The sequence below is a fragment of the Microcaecilia unicolor genome, chromosome 5 (assembly GCF_901765095.1).
Source record: "Microcaecilia unicolor chromosome 5, aMicUni1.1, whole genome shotgun sequence".
In the NCBI taxonomy this organism is placed as follows: domain Eukaryota; kingdom Metazoa; phylum Chordata; class Amphibia; order Gymnophiona; family Siphonopidae; genus Microcaecilia; species Microcaecilia unicolor.
The window spans coordinates 270647592-270673172 of record NC_044035.1 but is presented as its reverse complement, the minus strand read 5'-3'; the positions used below and the strand labels follow the sequence as shown (position 1 = coordinate 270673172).

At 50.5% G+C, this 25581-nt stretch overlaps 1 protein-coding gene across 3 annotated transcripts in view; it reads left to right on the top strand.

Annotated features, from left to right (window-relative positions):
- Positions 1-25581, top strand: part of CXADR (CXADR Ig-like cell adhesion molecule) — a 111724-nt gene that overhangs the window by 56361 nt on the left and 29782 nt on the right. For all 3 annotated transcript variants that reach the window (XM_030204214.1, XM_030204213.1, XM_030204212.1), the window contains exon 6: positions 6520-6658. In XM_030204214.1, coding sequence (XP_030060074.1) covers positions 6520-6658 — 139 coding nt within the window. The remainder of the gene's footprint in view (positions 1-6519; positions 6659-25581) is intronic.

Below are 25581 nucleotides of genomic sequence, written 5' to 3'. Positions count from 1 at the left end.
AGTGTTTTCCAACCCTCATCACCCAGAACGAGGGGGCGCTTCTGCATCCCAACCTCCGGTCCCTGGCTCTCATGGCCTGGATGTTGAGAGCGTAGACTTCGCCTCCTTGGGTCTTTCTGAGGGTGTCTCCCGAGTCTTGCTTCCAGAAAAGATTCCACGAAGAGGTGTTACTCTTTTAAGTGGAGGAGGTTTGCCATCTGGTGTGACAGCAAGGCTCTAGATCCTCGCTGTTGTCCTACACAGACCCTGCTTGAATACCTTCTGCACTTGTCAGAGTCTGGTCTCAAGACCAACTCAGTAAGAGTTCATCTTAGTGCAATCAGTGCTTATCATTACCGTGTGGAAGGTAAGCCTATCTCAGGACAGCCTTTAGTTGTTCGCTTCATGAGAGGTTTGCTTTTGTCGAAGCCCCCTGTCAGACCTCCACCAGTGTCATGGGATCTCAATGTCATTCTCACCCAGCTGATTAAACCTCCTTGTGAGCCACTGAATTCCTGCCAACTGAAATACTTGACCTGGAAGGTCATTTTCTTGGTGGCTGTTACTTCAGCTCGTAGAGTCAGTGAGCTTCAAGCCTTGGTGGCTCATGCTCCATATACCAAATTTCATCATAACAGAGTAGTCCTTCGCACTCACCCTAAGTTCTTGCCAAAGGTGGTGTCTGAGTTCCATCTGATCCAGTCAATTGTCTTGCCAACATTTTTTCCCCGTCCTCATTCCTGCCCTGTTGAACGTCAGCTGCACACATTGGAGTGCAAAAGAGCATTGGCCTTCTATCTGGAGCGGACACAGCCCAACAGACAGTCCGCCCAATTGTTTGTTTCTTTTGATCCCAACAGAAGGGGAGTGGCTGTCGGGAAACGCACCATTTCCAATTGGCTAGCTGATTGCATTTCCTTCACTTAAGCCCAAGCTGTGCTGACTCTTGAGGGTCATGTTACTGCTCATAGTGTTCGAGCCATGGCAGCGTCAGTGGCCCACTTGAAGTCCGCCACTGTCAAGAGATTTGCAAGGCTGCGACGTGGTCATCAGTCCACACATTCACATCTCATTACTTCCTTCAGCAGGATACCCAACGCGACAGTCGGTTCGGGCAGTCGGTGCTGCAGAATCTGTTTGGGGTTTAGAATCCAACTCCAACCCCCTAGGCCCATTTTTATTCTGTTCCAGGCTGCACTCTCAGTTGTTTCTTCGTAGATCAATTCTTGTTATGTCCTCGCCGTTGCGAGGCCCAATTGACCCTTTGTTGTTTTGAGTGAGCCTGGGGGCTAGGGATACCCCATCAGTGAGAACAAGCAGCCTGCTTATCCTCGGAGAAAGTGAGGTTACTTACCTGTTGCAGGTATTCTCCGAGGACAGCAGGCTGATTGTTCTCACAAACCCTCCCACCTCCCCTTTGGAGTTGTCTCTTCCCTTGTCTTTGCTTTGTAAATTGACTAAGCCGGCACGCTTGCGATGGGTGGGAAGATGGCCGCGCATGCGCGGTGTGCGCGCGAGGGCTCTAGCAAGCTTTGTTGCTAGGAAGATTTCCAGATGGGGCTGCCGTCGGATGTTACCATCAGTGAGAACAATCAGCCTGCTGTCCTCAGAGAATACCTGCTACAGGTAAGTAACCTCGCTTTACTGATTATGGAATATTAGATGTTTTGCTTTTCAATACGAAGTATCTTGCAATGTAAACTACCATTTGGAAAAAAAAAAAAGCTGTATTTGATATGATCTACAGATAATTTCTTTAAAAGCACTCAGATCTGAATGACAGTCATAGGCAAGGAAGCACTGCAGATTATCTGGGACAGCTTGCCACAGGGACCAATCGACAAGACTGTTAACTTCCTAAAATGACTGACGGCCTTTGTTAAAGCTCGGAGTGGATGCTTTGAGAATTCAGATACTGCAACATTCTGACACATTGTTAATTGTGTTATTTGAATGATGTTATTTTACTCTGTTTTAGCTTGAATGATTTTAACGTTCAAATCACTAGGTAGTAACACTAACATGTCAGTAACATCAACATAACTTATGATGATTAAATGTTGTTTACAAAGGTGCTATAGCGTTTTTAGCACATGCTAAAAATTAGCACGCGCAGTAACTGTGTAGATGCCCATAATATTCCTATGGGAGTCTACCCAGTTAGCGTGCCTTTGTAAACAAGGGCCCTAATTATGAATTTCATTGAGAAATTTTACATAGCAGTTGCTGAGAACTGCAAAAAAATTGCCACATCCTGTAAATATTTCTGATTCTGTATGAAGAATTTTGGCAACCATTGAGATTTTAGTAGCTAAATATGCTATTTAGTTTTTGTAGGGAAAAACTTTACATCTTGATATGTTTCCATAGCGTCCCACAGATCAATCCAGAGACGAGTGAGTTATGTCCCTCTACCAGTTTGTGGAGATAGAGAACTTTAGAGGTTTGCTATATGTGGACATGTACAGCTACCTTAACCTCTCAGCAGGTGGATGGACATATCTTGTACAGCTCTGAGGATTGATTTGCTCCTAGTCTGTTCTCTCAGACCTAGTTGAACTGGGGGTCTTAGCCTTATTTGGCTGCCTGTTAGGGGTACGCCTGGTGGAGCCAGGTCCCTCCCCTCCCCCCGTCTCCTCCTGTGCCCTCCTGTCTGGTGCCATTCTGACTGTGCTCTACATAGACCCTGGTTGTGTGCTCTCCTGCCTCACAAGAAAAAAAAAAAACAAAGGGAAAGTTATCAAGTGCTTGTCTGGGTGCCTGGAAGCTTTGAATGCAGGCACTAGCTTTCTATGGCTTCTCCTACAGTCAGTGCCCTTGACTCTTTTCCTGGCTTACTGGTGCAGCAGTTTGGGACTGCTCCCTACGCATTTCCTGCTTCTTTAGACCCCAGCCTCTTCCCCTGGACCAACGGGAGGGGTCATGGCGGTTCTTAGGCGGGCCTCCTTCCTGGCGGTCATTTTGCGCCTATTGTGCCATATCTTTTTTTTTTTTTTTTTTTTTTTGTCCTTTTGGAACAGGGTTGAGACTATGGGAGTGTGGGCAGGCGAGCTTCCAATTCCCCTGCCTCGCTTCGGTGGTGCTCAATATTTTTTTTTTTTTTTTTAGCAACAGTGCACTGTTCTCCTGGGGAGTGCCATTTGACCTTCCTCCATCTCTGATTTATGGTGAGCTGCGCTGCCAGTGTGGTTCCTTATCACCGCATGTGGTTCAAGGTTGCATTTTAGTTGGACAATTTGATGTGCTGGTCTGGGAGAGACTGCCATGCCAGTTGGTGGGGGGAGCTTGCTTTTGTTTGGCGGGCTCCGTGGCTGTCATTCGCTAACAACCACCATCTTTTTGTTTTTTCGCATGCTTCGGCTCCATTTCTATAAGATGCTATTCTTCACTGATGTCCCTCCAGCTCAATAGTTGCAGGGACGCTGTGGCACTCTGCGACAGATATCTGGTTCCCGTGCTTATTCAGGTGTCCTTTTTTTACCCTCTGGTTGGGGCTTGATGACTTTGAGCCATGGCCTGTATGCTTATTCTGTAATAGGTCCCGCCTTTTTTTTTTTGTTCCTCCTGCCTTTCAGGGACAAGTCTGCCTGCGCAGTGGCGACTGATTAGATGGTGGAAATAGGATTTTTGGCATTCCCTGTCTAGGGGTGCTGCGTTACCCTGTTCCTGGCTGGCTCTGCGGGCAGTGTTTTTTCTTCAGTGCTGTGGAATTTGCCACATTAGTTCCACATGCAGTGTCCATGAGATCATTACCGGTTTCCGGCTCATGGATGGCACAGCAGGGTGTCAGCCATGCTGTGGGAGAGATTGTGGTGTTGGGTCAGTGGGTATTTTTTCTCAGTGAACAGTTACATCTGTCTTTTCTCTCTCTCTCTCTCTCTCTCTCTCTCTCTCTCTCTCTCTCTCTCTCTCTCTTCTTTACTTTGCGGGATATTGGGTATTGGCATGTCTTCCTATGTTATCCATAAGGTCTTCTGGTGGCTTTAAGCTTACTGCCCTGTCTCTTACATTGGGTTTTGACAGCTCTCTTTTTCTCTCCTTTTTGGAACAGTATCTTGGTACCCATGTGGTTCCAGCATTTTGTGGGCTGAGAGTGCCAACCTTTGGAGGACTCTGGTCTAGCAACGTAATTTACACCTTGGAATTATAGCATCTTTAGGAATGCATGGTAGCATTCCTGTAGCTGCAGTTGGCAGCATCTTGGTTCCCTGTGTACCAGCAGTACATTCTATATGATGAGTGCCTGAACCTTGCAGGCTTTGGACTGGCAGTATACTTTGTCCTAGTGTGGAGCATCCCTGTAGTGGCATTTGCTGACTTGCTGGTAGGCTGCTTCTTGGAAGCTTCCTGGTATGTTACAGATGAGTTTACTCCTCCTGTAGCTTGCTGGGGGGGCTGTATTGTGAAGGTGGCCAGCTTCCTTGTTCGCCACTTTATGTGGCAACATTGTTTTTGGTGGCATGGGAGCCCTATCAGTTTCTCATTTCCCTGCAGTGTGCCAAGGTTGATCTGTCTTGCTCGCCTTTCGACGTGGAGGCTTGCTCCGTCTTTGGATGTCGGGCCTGGCTGTGTTCCGGCCAGCCCTTTCTCTGGTGCTGGATGCTGAGGCTTTACCATCTATGGCTACTGGACCGAGTCTGCTCACAGCTGTATATCTCCTTCTGTCCTTGGCTGCCACTCTTCGCTCTGTTTGGAGCACATAGCCTGGTTCCGTCTTGAGCAATGAGCCTGGCTCCGTGTCTCAGGAGGCTTCTGTACTTCCAGCTCTGGAGACTGACCATTAATCCATTCCAGGGTTGAGCTTGCTCAGCTGTTCCAGGTGGTACCTGGTCCGTTTCGGCAGGTTGCAAATTGATCTGATTCCTGGGAGTCCAGCTCTGCTTCTAGTTCTCAGTCCTTCCCTGTTTCTGGAGGTCAGGCCTGGTTCAGTCTGTACCAGTCTAGCCAGAATATGTCTCTGTTGCTCAAGCCTGCCTCTTTCTCTAGCAGTGAACTAAGCTCCCTTTTTCCTTTTGAGCCTAGCTCCAGTGTTGGCTGTCGAGCCTAGCTCTGTCTCTGGCAGGCAAGCCTAGACTTCTTGCTGGATGTTGCACTAGAAGCCATCTATGGCTGTGGTTCTAGTATTGGATGTTGGGTCTTGGTCTCCTCATGGAAAGTAGGGCTGTGAGTTCTCTCTCTCCATTCGAGATAGTTGACTGATGACTTTTAATCTTTCTGGCTGTGAGCCAGGTATTTTCTCCAGCTCTCGAGCATGATGCCTTCTCTAACTGTCCTGCTCCGCAGTTCTGGCCACTGTGCCTGGCCTTATACAGGTTAGCACAGCAGTTGTCGCTGCTGTCATTCCAGCTGGATCGGTCTCTGGCTCTTGAGCCTTCCTGGGCTTTGCTCTTACATTGGCTGTCGAAGCTTTGTCATTTACAGGACAATGCAACTTCTTTGGCTGTCGGAAGCTGGGCTTTCTTCCACAATTTGAAGATGTATGGTGGTTCCGTCTCAGGAGTTTGGGACTTCCTTAGTCGCTGGGTGTCACCCTTTCTCGTTCATTTGGCTTGAGGTCTCTAGTTGCAGAGACTTTTATTACGTCTGGTGGCTGGGTCTGCCTCCTTTCTCATGACTCTAGTTGGTGTCCCTTTTTTCTTAGCCCTAAAGGGAGCTTTTGCTCCATTTTGAGATGACTAGTCTTCTTGGGGTCTCATGTCTCCTCCTGCCCCTGTCTCGGTGTCCGGCATTGGCAGTCAAGCCTTAGCCTGTCTTGGAGATCCCACCCTACTTGGGGACTACTTTGGTACATCCCACTCGTCTCTGGATTGATCTGCGGGACGCTATGGAAGGTAAAATTAGTTCTTGCCTGATTAATTTTCTTTCCATTAGTCCCAACAGATCAATCCAGAGGCCCACCCTTTGTTGCTCTTGGCTGAGTAGTTTTCCCTGTTGATTAGGGGCTGTTTCTTCCTGTTTCTTGTCCATAAATTCCGTCATTTGTTCTTTGTTGTAAATCACAAAAAAAAGGGGGGGGGGAGGAGAACCAGCATGCTGCAATTCACCACTCCGGTAGTTCACTCCCACTGTAACAGTGGAGGAGGAGCCTACAAAGGCTTTATAGAGGCGTACATGTTGATTTTCTTTTTCTTCTCCCAGTGCTTTGGTAACAACAATACTGAGGTTAAGGTAGCTGCACAGGTCCACATATAGCAAACCTCTGAAGTTCTCTCTATCTCCACTTGCTGGTAGAGGGACATAACCAATTCGTCCCTGGATTGATCTGTTGGGACTAATGGAAAGGAAAATTGTCAGGTAAGGATTAATTTTATCTTTCTTATGAAAAGAGAATTAGACATTCACAAAGTTCATTAGGACCCTTAATTGGAAGGAATGACTGGTATTGCATTGAAAAAAATACAATACTATCTAGACAGATTTTAAGTCTTGACACTTTTATTTACATAAAATATTTATCAATAGAGAACTTCTATAGATGTGTATTTTACCAACTTGCTGAGCCTTTGTAATTTTAAAATTAATGTCATTCTGCAATTTCAGCCTCGAACACAGCTGGTGCAATTGCTGGCGCTGTGATAGGAACCCTGCTGGGTCTGGTCTTGCTGGGTGTCATCATCTTTTGCTGCTGTAGAAAGCAGAAGGAGAAAAAATATGAAAAAGAAGTACCGCATGAGATCCGGTAAAGTCCATTTTCTGCATAGTTTTTTTTTTCTTTGGGGGGTGGGGGGGGTGGGGAATCTTTGTGAAGTAGAACATCTAGATGTAGAGGATAACTTTGTATAAGTGTGTTAGGTGGGAAAACATATATAAATTCATCTGTTTAAAACTATGCCAGTATTAAAGGCTCGGTTGATGCTGGACCTTTATAAAATAAATATAATGCTACTAAAGAAACATGTCTATTTGATGCCACATACATCAGAAAATGCCAAAAAAGCAGCATCAGTATACATATGTATAAGATGAATTTTGCAACTTGAGTGTTTATGTAATGGATTTTCTCCGAGGACAAGCAGGCTGCTTGTTCTCACTGATGGGTGACGTCCACGGCAGCCCTTCCAATCGGAAACTTCACTAGCAAAGGCCTTTGCTAGCTCTCGCGCGTGAATGCGCGGCCGTCTTCCCGCCCGAACCGGCTCGTGTTCGTCAGTCTTCTTTTGTCCGCGCTCGGGACAGTCGTGTTTTGCCGCCGTTTCATGCCCCTCAAGTTGACCCTCGCGCGTATTCATTTCGCTAAAAAAAAAAAAAAAAAAAGGAGAGACCTTTTGGTCTTGTCCCTTCCCATGTGTCCAGCTTTTCCCCCAGCGTAAGTTTCCTTTCGCTTTTCGGGATCAGTCTTTTTGGCCTCGGTACGGGTTTTCTCTCCCTTATTTTTGGTGCCTTTCGTCATCATCGCGAATTTTGATTTCGCCGGCGTGATTTTTCCACCCATGTCATCGAAGTCTCCCAGCGGCTTCAAGAAGTGCACCCAGTGCGCCCGGGTAATCTCGCTCACTGATAGGCACGCTTCGTGTCTTCAGTGTCTGGGGGCTGGGCACCGCCCGCAGGCCCTGCAGTCTTTGTGCTCTTTTACAAAAGAGGACTCAGGTAGCGAGATTGGCCCAGTGGAACGTTTTGTTCTCGGGCTCTTCGTCGACAACAGCACAGGACGTATCGAGTGCATCGACTTCGACAGCATTGAAGTCTTCGACCTCGGCATCGACGGCATTGAGGCTTCGACCCTCTGCATCGTCAGTACCGAGACATCGGAAGGCTGCGTCGACGTCGGTGGTACCGGGACCTCCACTGTTGCTGATGTCGTCGGACGGTGGTGCTTCGACTGGAGTGCAGGTGAGGGCTGTCCATTCCCCTGCTGGTGACGGTGAGCCTTCGGGTGGGTCTCCTCCTGCCCTGAGGGCTCCTGCGACCTGCCTCGGCCCCGAGGAAGAGACTGTTGGATTTTACGTCCTCCTCCTCAGTACCGGGAAGCTCCGGTGACATGCTTCGTTTGAAGAAATCAAAGAAGCATCGACACCGGTCTCCTTCCCGCCTCGGTACCGAGAGCTCTGGGTCGCCGAGGGAGTCGGCACCCAGTAGGCATCGGCACCGGGAGGATCGTTCACCCTCTGTTCAGGAGGTGTCGATGCGCTCCACCTTGGACAGCCCGGAACAGACTCTGACCTCGACGCCTGCATCGCCTTCCCAGTCTTTCTCTACAGCCGCTCTGCACGAGAGTCTCCGGGCCGTTCTTCCAGAGATTCTGGGAGAGCTGTTGCGCCCTTCTCCTCCGGTACCGGGGGTGCTTGCGCCACCGGTACCACCGAGCGAGGCGACGGCTGGCCCTTTGCCCGGGGTGAGGTCTCCGACATTGATACCGGTTGCGGCCGCCTCCCAGGAAGACTCCCCGACGACGTCGGTGGAGGGAGCTTCGCCGGTGCTAGCGAGGGAGTCTACCTCTCGGCGTTTCCACAGAGTCGAGTCGGGCACGGCTTCAGACACAGGTTCATGAACTTGTGTCTGATACCGATGGTGAGGCCTCGTGGGAGGAGGAGGAGGACATCAGATATTTCTCTGACGAGGAGTCTGATGGCCTTCCTTCTGATCCCACTCCCTCCCCTGAAAGGCAGCTTTCTCCTCCCGAGAGTCTGTCTTTCGCGGCCTTTGTCCGGGAGATGTCTACGGCCATCCCCTTCCCGGTGGTTGTGGAGGATGAGCCCAGGGCTGAAATGTTTGAGCTCCTGGAATATCCTTCTCCACCTAAGGAAGCGTCCACAGTACCCATGCATCATGTCCTAAAAAAGACATTGCTGGCGAACTGGACCAAGCCTCTAACCCCCACATTCCCAAGAAGGTCGAATCCCAGTATCGGATCCATGGGGACCCAGAGCTGATGCGCAGTCAGTTGCCTCACGACTCTGGTGTGGTGGATCTGGCCGTAAAGAAGGCTAAGAGTTCTAGGGAGCATGCTTCGGCGCCCCCGGGCAAGGACTCTAGAACCTTAGACTCCTTTGGGAGGAAGGCCTACCAATCTTCTATGCTCGTGGCCAAGATTCAGTCCTACCCAGCTCTACACGAGCATCCACATGTGGAACAATGTGCGGCAGTTGGCGGGCTTGGTGGACAAGCTCCCTTCTGAGCAAGCCAAGCCGTTTCAAGAGGTGGTCAGGCAGCTGAAGGCGTGCAGAAAATTCCTGGCCAGAGGGGTATATGATTCCTTTGATGTTGCGTCCAGGGCCGCTGCTCAAGGTGTGGTGATGCGCAGACTCTCATGGCTGCGTGCCTCTGACCTAGAGAATAGAATCCAGCAGCGGATTGCGGACTCCCCTTGCCGAGCGGACAACATTTTTGGAGAAAAAGTCGAACAGGTGGTAGAGCAGCTCCACCAGCGGGATAACGCTTTCGACAAATTCTCCCGCCGGCAGCCTTCAGCATCTACCTCTTCAGGTAGACATTTTTATGGGGGAAGGAAGGCTGTTCCCTACTCTTCTGGTAAGCGTAGGTACAATCCTCCCTCTCGACAGCCTGCGGCCCAGGCTAAGCCCCAGCGCGCTCGCTCTCGTCAGCAGCGTGCACCTCGGCAAGGCCCCACAGCTCCCCAGCAAAAGCAGGGGGCGAGCTTTTGACTGGCTCCAGCAGAGCATAGCCGATGTCAAAGTGTCCGTGCCGGACGATCTGCCGGTCGAGGCGAGGTTGAAAGTTTTTCACCAAAGGTGACCTCTCATAACCTCCGACCAGTGGGTTCTCCAAATAGTCCGGCAAGGATACACTCTCAATTTGGCCGCCATGCCTCCAAATTGTCCACCGGGAGCTCAGTCCTTCAGCTTCCAGCACACGCAGGTACTTGCAGAGGAACTCTCCGCCCTTCTCAGTGCCAATGCGGTCGAGCCCATGCCACCGGGGCAAGAAGGGCTGGGATTCTATTCCAGGTACTTCCTTGTGGAAAAGAAAAAAGGGGGGATGTGTCCCATCCTAGACCTAAGGGCCCTGAACAAATATCTGGTCAAGGAAAAGTTCAGGATGCTTTCCCTGGGCACCCTTCTTCCCATGATTCAGCAAAATGATTGGCTATGCTCTCTGGACTTAAAGGATGCTTATACACACATCCCGATACTGCCAGCTCACAGACAGTATCTTCGATTTCGTCTGGGATCACGTCACTTCCAGTACTGTGTGCTACCCTTTGGGCTCGCCTCTGCGCCCAGAGTGTTCACGAAGTGCCTAGCTGTGGTAGCAGCAGCGCTTCGCAGGCTCGGAGTGCACGTGTTCCCTTATCTTGACGATTGGCTGGTGAAGAACACTTCCGAGGCAGGAGCTCTACAGTCCATGCAGATGACTATTCGACTCCTGGAGCTACTAGGGTTTGTGATAAATTACCCAAAGTCCCACCTTCTCCCAGTACAGAGACTCGAATTCATTGGAGCTCTGCTGGATTCTCGGACGGCTTGTGCCTATCTCCCGGAGACAAGGGCCAACAATCTGCTGTCCGTCTCCCGGGTGTGAGCGTCCCAGCAGATCACAGCTCGGCAGATGTTGAGATTGCTTAGCCACATGGCCTCCACAGTCCATGTGACTCCCATGGCTCGTCTTCACATGCGATCTGCTCAATGGACCCTAGCTTCCCAGTGGTTTCAGGCTGCTGGGGATCTAGAGGACGTGATCCACCTGTCCACGAGTTTTCTCAAATCCCTTTGCTGGTGGACGATTTGGGCCAATTTGACTCTGGGACGCCCCTTCCAAATTCCTCAGCCACAAAAGGTGCTGACTACGGATGCGTCTCTCCTGGGGTGGGGAGCTCATGTCGATGGACTTCACACCCAAGGAAGCTGGTCCCTCCAGGAACGTGATCTGCAGATCAATCTCCCGGAGTTACGAGCGGTCTGGAACGCTCTGAAGGCTTTCAGAGATCGGCTGTCCCATCAAATTATCCAAATTCAGACAGACAACCAGGTTGCCATGTATTACATCAACCAGCAGGGGGGCACCGGATCTCGCCCCCTGTGTCAGGAAGCCGTCAGCATGTGGCTCTGGGCTCGCCGTTACAGCATGTGGCTCCAAGCCACATATCTGGCAGGCGTAAACAATAGTCTGGCCGACAGGTTGAGCAGGATTATGCAACCTCACGAGTGGTCGCTCAATTCCGGTGTAGTGCGCCAGATCTTCCAAGTGTGGGGCACCCCCTTGGTAGATCTCTTCGCATCTCGAGCCAACCACAAGGTCCCTCAGTTCTGTTCCAGACTTCAGGCCCACGGTCGACTGGCATCGGATGCCTTCCTCCTGGATTAGGGGGAAGGTCTGCTGTATGCTTATCCTCCCATACCTCTGGTGGGGAAGACTTTGTTGAAACTCAAACAAGACCGGGGCACCATGATTCTGATAGCTCCCTTTTGGCCGCGTCAGATCTGGTTCCCTCTTCTTCTGGAGTTGTCCTCCGAAGAACCGTGGAGATTGGAGTGTTTTTCCGACCCTCATCACACAGGACGAAGGGGCGCTTCTGCATCCCAACCTCCAGTCTCTGGCTCTCACGGCCTGGATGTTGAGAGCGTAGACTTTGCCTCTTTGGGTCTGTCAGAGGGTGTCTCCCGTGTCTTGCTTCCAGAAAAGATTCCACTAAGATGAGTTACTTCTTTTTATGGAGGAGGTTTGCCGTCTGGTGTGACAGCAAGGCCTTAGATCCTCGCTCTTGTCCTACACAGACCCTGCTTGACTACCTTCTGCACTTGTCTGAGTCTGGTCTCAAGACCAACTCTGTAAGGGTTCACCTTAGCGCAATCAGTGCATACCATTACCGTGTGGAAGGTAAGCCGATCTCAGGACAGCCTTTAGTTGTTCGCTTCATGAGAGGTTTGCTTTTGTCAAAGCCCCCCGTCAAACCTCCTACAGTGTCATGGGATCTCAATGTTGTTCTCACCCAGCTGATGAAACCTCCTTTTGAGCCACTGAACTCCTGCCATCTGAAGTACTTGACCTGGAAGGTCATTTTCTTGGTGGCAGTTACTTCAGCTCATAGAGTCAGTGAGCTTCAGGCCCTGGTAGCCCAGGCCCCTTACACCAGATTTCATCATAATAGAGTAGACCTCCGCACTCACCCTAAGTTCTTGCCGAAGGTAGTGTCAGAGTTCCATCTGAACCAGTCAATTGTCTTGCCAACATTTTTTCCCCGTCCTCATTCCTGCCCTGCTGAACGTCAGCTGCACACATTGGAGTGCAAAAGAGCATTGGCCTTCTATCTGGAGCGGACACAGCCCAACAGACAGTCCGCCCAATTGTTTTTCTTTTGATCCCAACAGGAGGGGAGTGGCTGTGGGGAAACGCACCATATCCAATTGGCTAGCAGATTGCATTTCCTTCACTTACGCCCAGGCTGGGCTGGCTCTTGAGGGTCATGTCACGGCTCACAATGTCAGAGCCATGGCTGCGTCAGTGGCCCACTTGAAGTCAGCCACTATTGAAGAGATCTGCAAAGCTGCGACGTGGTCATCTGTCCACACATTCACATCTCATTACTGCCTGCAGCAGGATACCCGACGTGACAGTTTGGGCAGTCAGTGCTTCAGAATCTGTTCAGGGTTTAGAATCCAACTCCACCCCCCTAGGCCCATGTTTTATTCTGTTCCAGGCTACACTCTCTGTTAGTTGGATAAGTTTTTAGGTCAATCTCAGTTATGTCCTCGCCATTGCGAGGCCCAATTGACCATGTTTGTTGTTTTGAGTGAGCCTGGGGGCTAGGGATACCCCATCAGTGAGAACAAGCAGCCTGCTTGTCCTCGGAGAAAGCGAATGCTACATACCTGTAGAAGGTATTCTCCGAGGACAGCAGGCTGATTGTTCTCACAAACCCGCCCGCCTCTCCTTTGGAGTTGTCTTCCCTTGTCTTTGTCGTGCTATATACGGGACTGACGAACACGAGCCGGTTCGGGCGGGAAGACGGCCGCGCATACGCGGTGCGCATGGGCGCACGAGAGCTAGCAAAGGCCTTTGCTAGTGAAGTCTCCGATTGGAGGGGCTGCCGTGGACGTCACCCATCAGTGAGAACAATCAGCCTGCTGTCCTCGGAGAATCCCTTCTACAGGTATGTAGCATTCACTTTATAAAACTTAATTCAAGATAAGTTAGTTTGTCATCCTCTGAGGTGACCCAAGAAATCAATACTATACCTTCTGTGGGCTACACTATCTTCCTTAAGGAGGATTTGGAGACGAGGCTGTTGTGCTGGTGCCTGCCTCAATTCCTTGCCTTGGCATTGCCACTAAAGCCAGCTCTAGTACAACACATTTTAGATACCAATGTACTGTCTGTAGTCTCATATTAGTGGCAATACATGGAGGTGCATCGGCTCATATCTAGGTAGCTCAAGCAGGAAGTTGCACATGTTCATCAGTCTGCGTGGAGGTGTAGATGTCTCTCCCCCCCCCCCCCCCCCCCCCAAATTAAAACAGATGTCTTCATAGAGATCTTGTCTGCCAGCCAGGTCCATATTCTGACTTCTCCAGAATATTTTTCTGGCATGGAGTCTGGTTTGCTTCTGGGTGTCCCTCTACAGATCAGTGGATTTCACTGAACAGGAGGAGTCCACTGGTTTTCGTTCAACCCATTTGCTCCAGAAAAGGAGAGCCTCCACCTACTTCGCTGATTTTTGTATGGGAAATACCTGCAACCATTCAATTTCCTTTGGAGTAGGATGAGCTCAGCACAGAAATGTGGGGCATCCTCTAATTAAATTCCTCTTTCCTTCCTCGCCCCTCTGGAAAGCATGGTAGTGCTATTCACAAAATTCTTACAGATTTGCAGATGAGAATGTTGGAGACGACAACTGGGCATGTGATGGATGGGCGTTGCAGATGGTAGGAATCTGATCAGCAGAACACTCTTGTTGCTACCTCAAAGGCAGACAAGACACAAGCAATACCATTTAACTGTGCTTCATTTAAACCCAAAAGCAGCTTCAGCAGTTTTTTTTTTATCATTGAATTCCGTTGCCAAAGATGTTTGTTTTTACATCTTTTTATAGATGCTGATCTAGTTGGAACAGCCTGTTTAAGGCTAGTCTCATGCTTTTAGAGAGTGACAACGGGGATAGGGAAAGCTTGTCCCCATCCCCACCCCACAGGCTCTGTCCCTATCCCCGTGTCATTCTCTTGTCTCAGGCCACCACCGCCCTAACCTTTTAGCTATGTGGTTTTTCTGAAAAAAAAAAAAACGTTAAGATGCTATCAGGATAGGAGGATGATAGATCTTAAGAGTAAAACCTTTCTTCCCAAGGGCCATTTTTCGCAACCTGGTACAATCAATGGTACTGAGTCACCTAGATTACTGCAATGCACTCTGTCGGCTGTAAAGAACAAATCATCAAGAAACTTAAACAGCCCAGAACACTGCAGCCAGATTCATATTTGGAAAAACAAAATACAAAAGCGCTAAACCCCTAAGAGAAAAGCTACACTGGCTTCCACTTAAAGAACGTATCGCGTTCAAGATCTGCACTCTAGTTCATAAAATCATCCACGGAGATGCCCCGGCCTACATGTTAGACCTTATTGACTTGCCACCCAGAAATGCTAAAAGATCAGCCTGCACATTCCTTAACCTACACTTCCCCAGCTGCAAAGGACTAAAATACAGACTAACACACGCGTCCAGCTTTTCCTACATGAGCACACAGTTGTGGAATGCATTGCCACGTAACTTAAAAACAATTTATGAACTAATCAACTTTCATAAATCCCTGAAGACCTATCTCTTCAACAAGACATACCACAATGATCAATAATTGTAACTGTAACACATCACCACTTACCCTACATCTTGACTGGTTCTTTCTATGCCTGTTTGCTTAATTCTATTATGTCATTCTATTCTCTATGTAACACCAACTATATCTTTACTCTGGAATGGCGAATGCCATAACGGAACATTGTAAGCCACATTGAGCCTGCAAATAGGTGGGAAAATGTGGGATACAAATGCAACAAATATAAATAAATAAATCTCGAGTTTCTAAGAACTACAAGTTAATACTTTGCAGGCTGCTGCAGCTGCTTTGGTTGCTAAGGATTCTTTAGTGATACATAATAGGTTGTGATGGCTAGAAAATTCAGTGCATGCTAAAAATTTGCATTATCTTAATTTTCCTAAAACATATTGAGGGGCATTTTCAAAAGAATGTTCATTTAGAATTGGGATGTCCCACTCATAATGTAAAAAAAAAAAAGTCCATCTCGCAGCCATTTTCCAAAATAGTCTCCAAATTATGAATGCCAAAAAAACAGGGACAAGAACGTTTGGCAGCCATTTTCCAAAATGGCCACACACATGTCCCTGCAGAGCAGAGGGCCAGCCTGGTGGTCAGTGCAGTGGACTTTAATCCAGGGCACCCAGGTTTATATTGCACTGCAACTCTTATTTTAAATGGTGAGCCCTCCAGAGACACGGAAATGCCTACTTTTACCTGACTTTAACCATCTCAGGCTTGCAGGTGTTCTTAATACTTAGGTACAGTAGAGGACTCACAATTAAAGGTAAAATAGAATTTGAGGTGGGATTTGAACCTGGGTCCCCTGATTTGCAGTCCACTGCACTGACCACTGGCCTGTCCTCCAGACCTGCTTGCTGCTGTGTTCAGAATGCGTATAATACCTGATGATGTCAGGGGGCCTATTTTCCTTTTCTGGTGTCGCTTTCAGGGGTGAGGGAGGGGGACAGTAACCACTGAGGGATTAAGGAAGGGTCATGCCTTAATCCAGCATTTTTCAACCAGTGTACTGTGGCTGCTTCCCAGGTGTGTCACAGGGATCCCATGAGGATCCCATTTACAGAAATATACTGCATCTCCCACTCATGCCGCAAGCCCCCCACCGCCTGACCTGACATCTTTCACCCGTGCCCCCACCACCACCAAGGTCTGCCAACTTATTATTCCATATCATCATGCTGATCAATCCATAGACTGGTGGGTTGTGTCTGTCTACCAGCAGGTGGAGATAGAGAGCAATCCTTTTGCCTCCCTATATGTGGTCATGTGCTGCCGGAAACTCCTCAGTATGTTCTCTATCTCAGCAGGTGGTGGTCACACACAGCAGCAGCTCTGGCTAGGTCTCCAAGCCTAATTTTTAGGTTTTGTTGAGTACCTGGGGTTGAGGGCTCTTCTTGAGCAAGTGCAAACCTGGTGGCGCCAGGTCCCTCCTTTTCTCCCCCCTCCCGCTGGCTCCGTTAAAAAAAAAAAAATTTTTGGGCATCCTTAAGGGCGTTTATTTCGACGTTTATTTAAACGTTTATTGCAGCTACTCACTGGGACACCAGGTCGTTACAGCTCGGAGCGAGAAGCAGGTAATTTTTACCTTTTTATAGCGGGCAGGGGGTTCCCCGATCGATCTCCACGTGGCCTATGGCGTCGGAGGGCGAGGGCGCGAAGAATCGCTCCCCGGACCGCGTGTGCGCTTCTAGCGGGGATGCGGGGGTCTTAAAGTCTGATTCGCCCTTGTTGGGTGTCAGTTCGGAGGCCGGTCAGTGTCCCGGGTCTTCCTCCGGTGCGGCGGTTTTTCCCGCCATAAACGCCCATCCCCCGCTGCTCGCCTCCGCCATCTTGGCCGGCCACTCTGCTCGGACGGCTTCTTCTTGGGCCGCCCTTGAGCTGGAAGACGTTAATGCCATGGCCGCCCTTGATTTGGGCGACGGCAAAAAAGCGGCTAAAGTTAAGCGCCGTTCTTCCCGCGCGGCTCCTTCGTGGAGTGTCGCGCCGGACGCCATCTTGGATGCGCAGCATATTGCTCCCCCGCTCTTGCGAGCGCCGGTTGAGGGTGCGTCTAGGGCTGTGGGCCCAGGCTGCTGAAGTGCACAGTCTGGGGGGTTTCTCCCCAGAGTTTATTTTGCTGCTGCATTAGGCCTTCCTTATGCAAAACGCTGTCCCTTCTCCCTTGTCCGATAAAGGGGTTGAGGCCCCCGGAAGTAAACGCCCTCGGGTGGATTCCCAGGCCTTGGAGGACTCTGTTTCCTCTGATGTAGATGGGGGCAGCATATCTGAGTTCTCCCAACGGTCCTTTGGGGATTCCTTGGAGGAGACGGATTCCCGCTCGGATGGAGCGGATGACCCCTCTGCAGCGCGGATCTTTCGCTCAGAGGATTTGCCCAACCTGTTAGTGCAGGCCATGAGCATTTTGAAGATTTCCTCTCTAGAGGACGTCTCTCCCTCAGCCCCTGTTGGCTCCGCAATTATGCTGGGGACGAAGCGCCCGCCTAGAACCTTCCACGTGCATGATGCCATGCACACCTTAATTTCGGCTCAATGGGATGTCCCGGAAGCGAGCCTCAAAGTGGCTAGGGCTATGTCCCGCCTCTATCCTTTGCCTGAAAGTGAACGGGAGGCCTTTCTTTGGCCTACCGTGGATTCTTTAATCACTGCGGTGACTAAGAAAACGGCGTTGCCGGTGGAAGGTGGCATGGCCCTAAAGGACGCCCAAGACAGAAGATTGGAGGCGGCCTTAAGGTCGTCCTTCGAGGCGGCTGCCTTAAGTTTGCAGGCCTCAGTTTGCGGCTCCTACATGGCCAGGGCGTGCCTGACGATTGTGCAGCGGGCTTCCCCCTCGGATCCTTCCTTGAGGGCTGATTGGCCGGCCCTGGAATCGGGCTTGGCTTATTTGGCAGATTTACTGTATGATGTCTTGAGAGCCTTGGCTAAAGGTATGGCTCAGACAGTCTCTGCGCGGCGGTGGCTTTGGCTGAAACATTGGTCTGCGGACCACGCCTCTAAGTCCCGCCTGGCTAAGTTGCCTTTTAAAGGCAAGCTGCTCTTTGGGGTCGAGCTGGACAAAATTGTGACCGATCTCGGCACGTCTAAGGGCAAGAGGTTACCAGAGGTCAGGTCTTGGGCCAGTGCTCGCCCCGGTATCTCCAGAGGACGGTTTCAGGAAGCCCGTCGGTATCGCCCGGGCAAGTCGGGCTCCTCTGCCCCCTCTTCCTTCAAGAGGAACTTCTCCCCCCAAGCAGCATTCCTTTCGCAGAGACCGCCGTCCCGGAGGTGCGCCCTCCGGTCCTCCCCCAGGGTCTCGTACCCAATGACGGGGTCCTGGTCCATGGCCCAGTGCAGATTGGAGGACGGCTGTCCTCGTTTCTGGGCGAGTGGACCAGGGTAACTTCAGACGCTTGGGTGCTGGAAGTCATCAGAGACGGCTACAAGCTAGAATTCTGCCGACCCTTAAGAGACGGGTTTGTACTCTCTCCCTGCAAGTCTCCGGTCAAAGCTGTGGCAGTGCAGCAGACCTTGGACAATCTGATCCGCCTGGGCGCGGTCGTTCCGGTGCCAGAAAATCAGCTTGGCAAGGGACGTTACTCCATTTACTTTGTGGTACCAAAGAAAGGAGGTTCTGTACGGCCTATCCTCGACCTCAAAGGGGTCAATCGGGCCTTGAAAGTTCGGCACTTTCGCATGGAGACTCTCCGCTCTGTTATAGCGGCAGTGAAGGCAGGGGAGTTCCTGGCATCCTTGGACATCAAGTAAGCGTACTTGCATATTCCCATCTGGCCTCCTCATCAACGCTTTCTGCGTTTTGCAGTCCTGGGCCGACACTTCCAGTTCAGAGCCCTCCCGTTCGGGTTGGCTACTGCTCCGCGTACCTTCTCCAAAGTAATGGTGGTCATCGCGGCCTTCCTGCGAAAGGAAGGAGTACAAGTCCATCCTTATCTGGACGACTGGTTGATCCGAGTCCCCTCTTATGCAGAGTGCGGCAAAGCTGTGGACTGGGTGATTGCTCTTTTGAGCTCCCTGGGGTGGATCATCAACTGGGAGAAAAGCCAGCTGCGCCCGACTCAGTCCCTGGAGTATCTGGGAGTTCGATTCGACACCCAAGTGGGCAGAGTGTTCCTGCCGGACAATCGGATTGTCAAACTTCAGGCTCAGGTGGACCAGTTCCTAGTAGCCTCTCCTCTTCGGGCTTGGGACTATGTGCAGCTGTTGGGCTCTATGACGGCCACGATGGAAGTAGTGCCCTGGGCCAGGGCTCATATGAGACCACTACAACACTCTCTGCTGCAGCGCTGGACTCCGGTGTCGGAGGATTATGCTGTGCGCCTTCCCTTGGACCCAGCAGTGCGCAAGGCGCTGAGCTGGTGACTGAAGACAGACAAGTTGTCTGCAGGGATGCCTCTTGTGACCCCGGAGTGGATTGTCGTCACGACGGACGCCTCTTTGACGGGCTGGGGAGCCCACTGCATGGGAAGGACAGCGCAGGGGCTCTGGTCTCCTGCAGAGGCAAAGTGGTCTATCAACCTCCTGGAACTCAGAGCCATTCGGTTGGCGCTTTTGGAGTTCCGGTACTGGCGTTGAAGCCAGTACGGGTCCTGTCGGACAATGCCACGGCTGTGGCCTATGTCAACCGCCAGGGAGGTACCAAGAGCGCCCCTCTAGCCAAGGAAGCCATGAATCTATGCCAGTGGGCGGAAGCGAACCTGGAACAGCTGTCAGCGGCCCACATTGCCGGAGTCATGAATGTCAAGGCGGACTTTCTCAGTCGCCATACCTTGGATCCTGGAGAGTGGCAGTTATCGGCTCAGGCGTTCTTGGACATCACGAAGCGCTGGGGCCAGCCGAGCATAGATCTGATGGCGTCATCGGCCAATTGCCAAGTGCCGCGCTTTTTCAGCAGAGGACGGGACCCTCGATCTCTGGGAGTAGATGCTCTTCTCCAACAGTGGCCGACACAAGAGCTTCTCTATGTGTTCCCGCCCTGGCCCATGTTGGGCAGGGTGCTAGACCGGGTGGCAAAGCATCCGGGCCGGATAATCCTGGTGGGTCCAGACTGGCCCAGACGTCCCTGGTATGCGGTCTTGATCAGGCTCTCATGGACGACCCTCTGCGGCTGCCAGTGGAGCAGGGCCTGTTGCATCAGGGTCCTGTGGTGATGGAGGATCCCTCCCCCTTTGGTCTTACGGCCTGGCTATTGAGCGGCAGCGTCTGAGGAAGAAGGGCTTCTCAGACAAGGTCATCGCCACTATGCTGAGAGCGAGGAAGCGCTCTACTTCTACTGCTTACGCCAGGGTTTGGCGTACCTTTGCAGCGTGGTGTGAAGCAGGCTCACTTTCTCCCTTCACTGCTCCAATTTCTTCAGTGCTGGCGTTCCTGCAAGAAGGTCTGGAGAAAGGCCTGTCGCTCAGTTCCCTTAAAGTCCAGGTAGCGGCTCTGGCTTGTTTCAGGGGCCACCTGAAGGGTGCTTCCCTGGGTTCGCAGCCAGATGTGGTACGTTTTCTCAAGGGAGTTAATCACCTGCGCCCTCCTCTGCGCTCAGTGGTGCCTGTGTGGAATCTCAACCTGGTGCTAAGAGCCTTGCAGAAGCCGCCTTTTGAACCCTTGTTGAGGGCATCTCTGAAAGACCTGACGTTGAAAGCAGTCTTTTTGGTGGCTATCACTTCAGCCAGAAGAGTTTCCGAGCTCCAGGCACTCTCATGTCGAGAGCCTTTTCTGCAGTTCACTGAGGCAGGAGTGACTATTCGCACAGTGCCTTCCTTCCTGCCCAAGATTGTTTCTCGCTTCCATGTGAATCAGCAGCTCTGTCTCCCTTCCTTTCATAGGGAGGACTACCCAGAGGAATTCTCTGCTCTCAAATATCTGGATGTGAGACGAGTCATCATCAGATACTTGGAAGTGACCAATGATTTCCGGAAATCGGATCATCTGTTTGTCCTGTTTGCAGGTCCTCGTAAGGGTCTGCAGGCTGCTAAGCCTACAGTGGCAAGATGGGTCAAGGAAGCCATTGCAGCGGCTTATGTGGCCGCGGGGAAGGTGCCGCCTATCCAGCTGAAGGCTCACTCCACTAGAGCTCAGGCGGCCTCGATGGCAGAGGCCGGGTCCGTCTCCTTGGAAGAAATTTGCAAGGCGGCAACTTGGGCATCGGCCCATACCTTCTCCAGGCATTACCGCTTGACTGTGGCTGCTCGGGCGGAGGCCCGGTTTGGAGCTTCAGTGTTGCGGTCAGGGATTTCAATGTCCCGCCCTGGGTGAGTACTGCTTTGGTACATCCCACCAGTCTATGGATTGATCAGCATGATGATATGGAAGGTAAAATTATGTATCATACCTGATAATTTTCTTTCCATTAATCATAGCTGATCAATCCATAGCCCCTCCCAGATATCTGTACTGTTTATATTCTGGTTGCATTTTAGATTCAAATTTAGTCTTCAGTTCCTGTTCAGGAGGACTTCGTGTTCAAGTTTTTTCAATTGGATTCTTCAAGAGTTGAGACGAGTTTGTGTTACAGTGAGCTGCTGCATTCCTCTCCCCTCCGTTTTTCGGGGCTGGATTGAGACATAAATTCTGCCGGCGCTCCCTCCCGCTTTGTGCGGCTGTAGGGCAGCTTTGTACCCCTCCCGCTTCGGCGGTGTTAGGGTCAGTCAGCTCCTCCCGCGGTTGAGGTTGCAGGATAAGCCAGATCCCCCCGCATCGGCGGGGTGGTGTCCCTCCCCCGCTCCGCGGGGATGAGCTGGACGGATTCCCCTCCCCCACTGGTGTGGGGATGAGCTGGGTTAATTCCCCTCCCCTGTTTCGGCGGTGGTGAGCTGGGCAGAGTGTCCCTTTGTGGGTGTAATTCTCTAAGTGCTGAGTCCTGCGGATGGAGCTTGGATATCGACATACTGAGGAGTTTCCGGCAGCACATGACCACATATAGGGAGGCAAAAGCTTTGCTCTCTATCTCCACCTGCTGGTAGATGGACACAACCCACCAGTCTATGGATTGATCAGCTATGATTAATGGAAAGAAAATTATCAGGTATGATACATAATTTTACCTTCATTTCCTCCTCCCCCAGCACTCTTTAAGCCTTCTCATTCATTACCAGCAGTGTCGGCAATCAAGGCAGGCCGATCTTGGAAGCTTTCTTTCTGCAGCTCCCACCTCCTCTGACGCAACTTCCTGTTCCCATATAGGCGGAAGCTGCAGAAAACAGCTTCAGGGAGGGGCCTTCCTGGATTGCTGATGGTGCTTGTACGGAACAAGAAAGTTGGAAGAGCGTCGTGGAGAAGCGTCATGGAGAGGAAGAGAGGCATAGAAATAGTTGCTGGACCTTGGGCGGTGCGTGTGTGGTGCAAGGTGCCTGGTTCTTGGTGGAGCCCAGGTGTAAGATGCCAATTCAGGGTGGGGGGGGGGGCAAGGGTGAAATATGGTTCGGGGAGGTGCGGGTACAAGTGGAAGATGCTGGCCTGCTCTGGGGTTGGGGGTGTCAGTTGGGTGGAAGATGCCGGGGAAGGGAGAGGGCAAGGATAGAAGATACTGGTTCTGGGAGGGGGGGGGGCTGCATAGGTGGAAGATGCTTGAACTTAGGGGGAGAGTGGAGAAAAATGTTGTCCATCAGCTGAGCAGAAAAGTACAGGATGGGCAGGGAAACAAATATGCCTGACGAGGAGGGAAGGAGAGAGATGCTGGAGAGGGGGAGGTGACCTGGAGATGAGAGAGATTGGATAAAACAGTGGGGGAGAGGCTGGATTAATGGGAGGAAAGGAGAGAGAGATGCTAAGGTTGGAAGGCAGGTGAACAGGAGGGAAGAGTGGGGAAAGTCGCTAGATGGAACAGAGAACAGAAAAAAATCAACATAGATGCCTGTCCTTGGTATGAGGGGAAAGAGCTGGGCAGTAGAAGGGGCAGGGACATGGAGGAGTGGGGACACAGTAGGCAGGTGCTATAGAGAACAGGATGCAGAGGGAATGATGGTGAACATGGAGAGAGAAAAAATGTCAAAAGGACTGGAGACCCTGGAAAGAGCAGAAGATGGGAGGGCTAGGGAATCGGAGGACAATGACTGGGAACTAGGGATTGAGTTGAGTGTTTTTGTGGGGGGGAGAGAGATGGAGAGAGACTTGAGGGAATAATGAGGATCTGGCATAATTGGTAAGAGTGAGGGTGTGAAATGATGGGATGGTAAGAGAGAGGGTGTGAAATGGGAGGGGGTGTAAGAGAGGGGATGAACTGTGGGGGAGGGGGGAGGCCGAGACATGTAAATGACCTGGTAGACAGGAGAGAGGATGAGAGGCATTGAAAAGGGATGGGGGTCATGAGGAGGGATATTGGAGGAAGGGGATGATAGATCTCTGAAAGGATTGAGTGGAAGTGGAAATGGGATTAAAAAGGTGGTGAAAGAGAGTGTGATAAAGTCACCTCCAGGATAGTTGGGTTAAGGCAGTTTCAGTCTGAAATACAAGTCCCAGAAGGCATTGCAGGCAGGAGGTCCAGAGGGGGAGATGAAGAACCCGGACTGGACTCCTAGCTGCAATCTGGGAAGACATGGGTGTAAGCTGGCAGGTTGTGTAGAGCGGCTGCCACTAGGCGGAAAGAGAGTTAGGAAACCCTGTGGGCAGGAGCTCATCATTGGTCTCATTAGTTTAATGCTCAACTCAGCTGGTATGGGTGTGGGGAAGCTAATAGAAGGAGAATGATTGGTGGTGGTAGCTGAGGCCAGGGATTGATTAGGCAGGTGGGAAGGAGTCCCAGGAGTGGAGTTCAGTTCAGGAGAGAGAAGCAGAAGGAGGAGAAGGAGTTGCAGGCTGAAAACCCTTGGGCAGGAGGTCCCTAAAGTACTGAAGCGGGCTGAAATTCCTTGGGTGAGAGGAAGTCCCAAAAGTATTGAATTCACTGTGAAGCTGATGCAAGGGAAAACCCTTGGGTAGAAGGAGTCCCTAAAATATTGAACTCTCCTGAAGGTAAAGAGGATAGAAGGTAGAAACTGCTGCTTGGTGACTGAACTGTGATGATGAACTGAAATAACTGTTTGTATTGGGAATTGAATTACTGTTTATTGTGCACTGGATAAAGAGCCCAGACTGAAGCCTGAAAGCCTGTATTGAATCCTGGTATGTGCTATGCTGCTGTTGGAACTGTGTACTAGAAACCTGCATGGAATAAAAGTCCTTAAGATTGAAAGTTGCTGGTGGACATCTATTTCTTCATTGTACCCGGGAGCCTGTGGCTGGAGGAGATTGTTCTATCCTTGGCTGCACAAGAGGGGCGCCTGGTTACAAGAGGCAGTATGAGTGAGGTAGAGAGTAAGAAATTAAAAGCATAGTGTGGAGGCAAGAGAAGAACGGAGAGACAGGGTATGGAGCTGAGCCGAGAGGAGATGAGGTGCAGGGTAGGTGAGGATTGAGAGGAATGCACAGAGCATATTGAGCAGGACTGGATGATTGTTCAGGTCTTTATCTGCTGGTGATCTACTATGTTACTATGAAATGGAGGACTAGACCTCGAGACTAAGGGAACAAGGAGAATGCTGGAGAGGGGATGAGGAGGGAGATTTTAAAAAACGGTAGGCAGATTAAAAGTAAAAAGGAGAAGACTACAAAGAGGGTGAGAGAGAGAATTAGGGTAAAATCAAATAAGTAATTATAAAGGCAGAGAAGAGAAAAAGTAGAAAAAAAAACAGATCAGTGTCAGATAGCTGTAGAGAAGGAAAGAAGAAAGAGAAGCGAGAAGAAATGGAAACGCAAACCTGGGAAATAATTTTGAAGACTGACACAAGGGGTCAAAGAGGGAGAGAGGTTCTTCGTGGGGGCCAGGAGGGAGGGCATCCAGGGGAGGGAGAGAGGTGTTGGGCATGGAAGACAGAGAAGAGAGAGGGAAAGAGGTGCTGGACTTGGTGGGGGGGGGGGGGGGGGGGGGCAGGGAGAAGTAGAGAGCTTCCAGGACCTGCAGGGAAAGGAGGAGGAGAGAATACCACAGCGGAAAATGAGTGAAATTTTGCACGTATAAGGAAAGAGGGGAGACATGCTGCACATAATGAGAAGAGAAGGCGGGGAGACATGCTGCACATAAGGGAAGAGAGGTGGAGAGGAAACTGCACATGAAGGGAAGAGAAAGGGAAAACAGATAGATTTGAGAAGAGGGCAGAGAAATTGATGAAAACTTGAATGTGAAAGATCAATGCCAAACAGACATAGGGCAGGAGGTGAGAAGAAATTGCAAATGGAAAGGAGGGCCCTGGAAACAGAATTAAGAGCACAGACAGAAGAAAGCAGATCAAAGATTGGGAACAAGATGATTGGAATAATAATACCAGACCACAATGGTAGGAATAATGATTTTATTTTCAGTTAGTGATTGAATTATGCATGTGTTGAGAATTTATATCTGTCTGCTTTATTTTGCTCGGTACAGGAGGACATGCATTTTTCTATTTTTCTGGTGTTGCACAACATGTAGAGTCGGTATCTCTGCTTTCAATTTTGTCTGCATGTTTTTTGCAGTTCCCCTATTTTTTATCAGGTGAGAGTCATGTTGCATCTGCAACTGAGGTGAAGGATTCTTCTGGTAGATGGAGTCTGGTAAAGCTATAACAATCTTTCCTGCTCCAGTTTCCCAGTAGCAGGTATATTGGTGCGCTAATGTATTTCAGTAGCATAAGTAAATGAAATAACTACTACTGAAGGTTACAGGTATGGGTGGGGATGGAGGACATTATTTGCAGGGATGGAATGGATCTTAGCGGGGACGGGCGGGTATGGGTTAGATTCTGGTGGCGTGCCTTGACAATTTTTGCACCTTGTAAGTGTGCCATGAGATGAAAAAGGTTGAAAATTGCTTTCTTAATTCCTTCAGTGGTCAGATACACCAATCGGGGCACCTTTTTATACCCTGGATGTGATTGAAC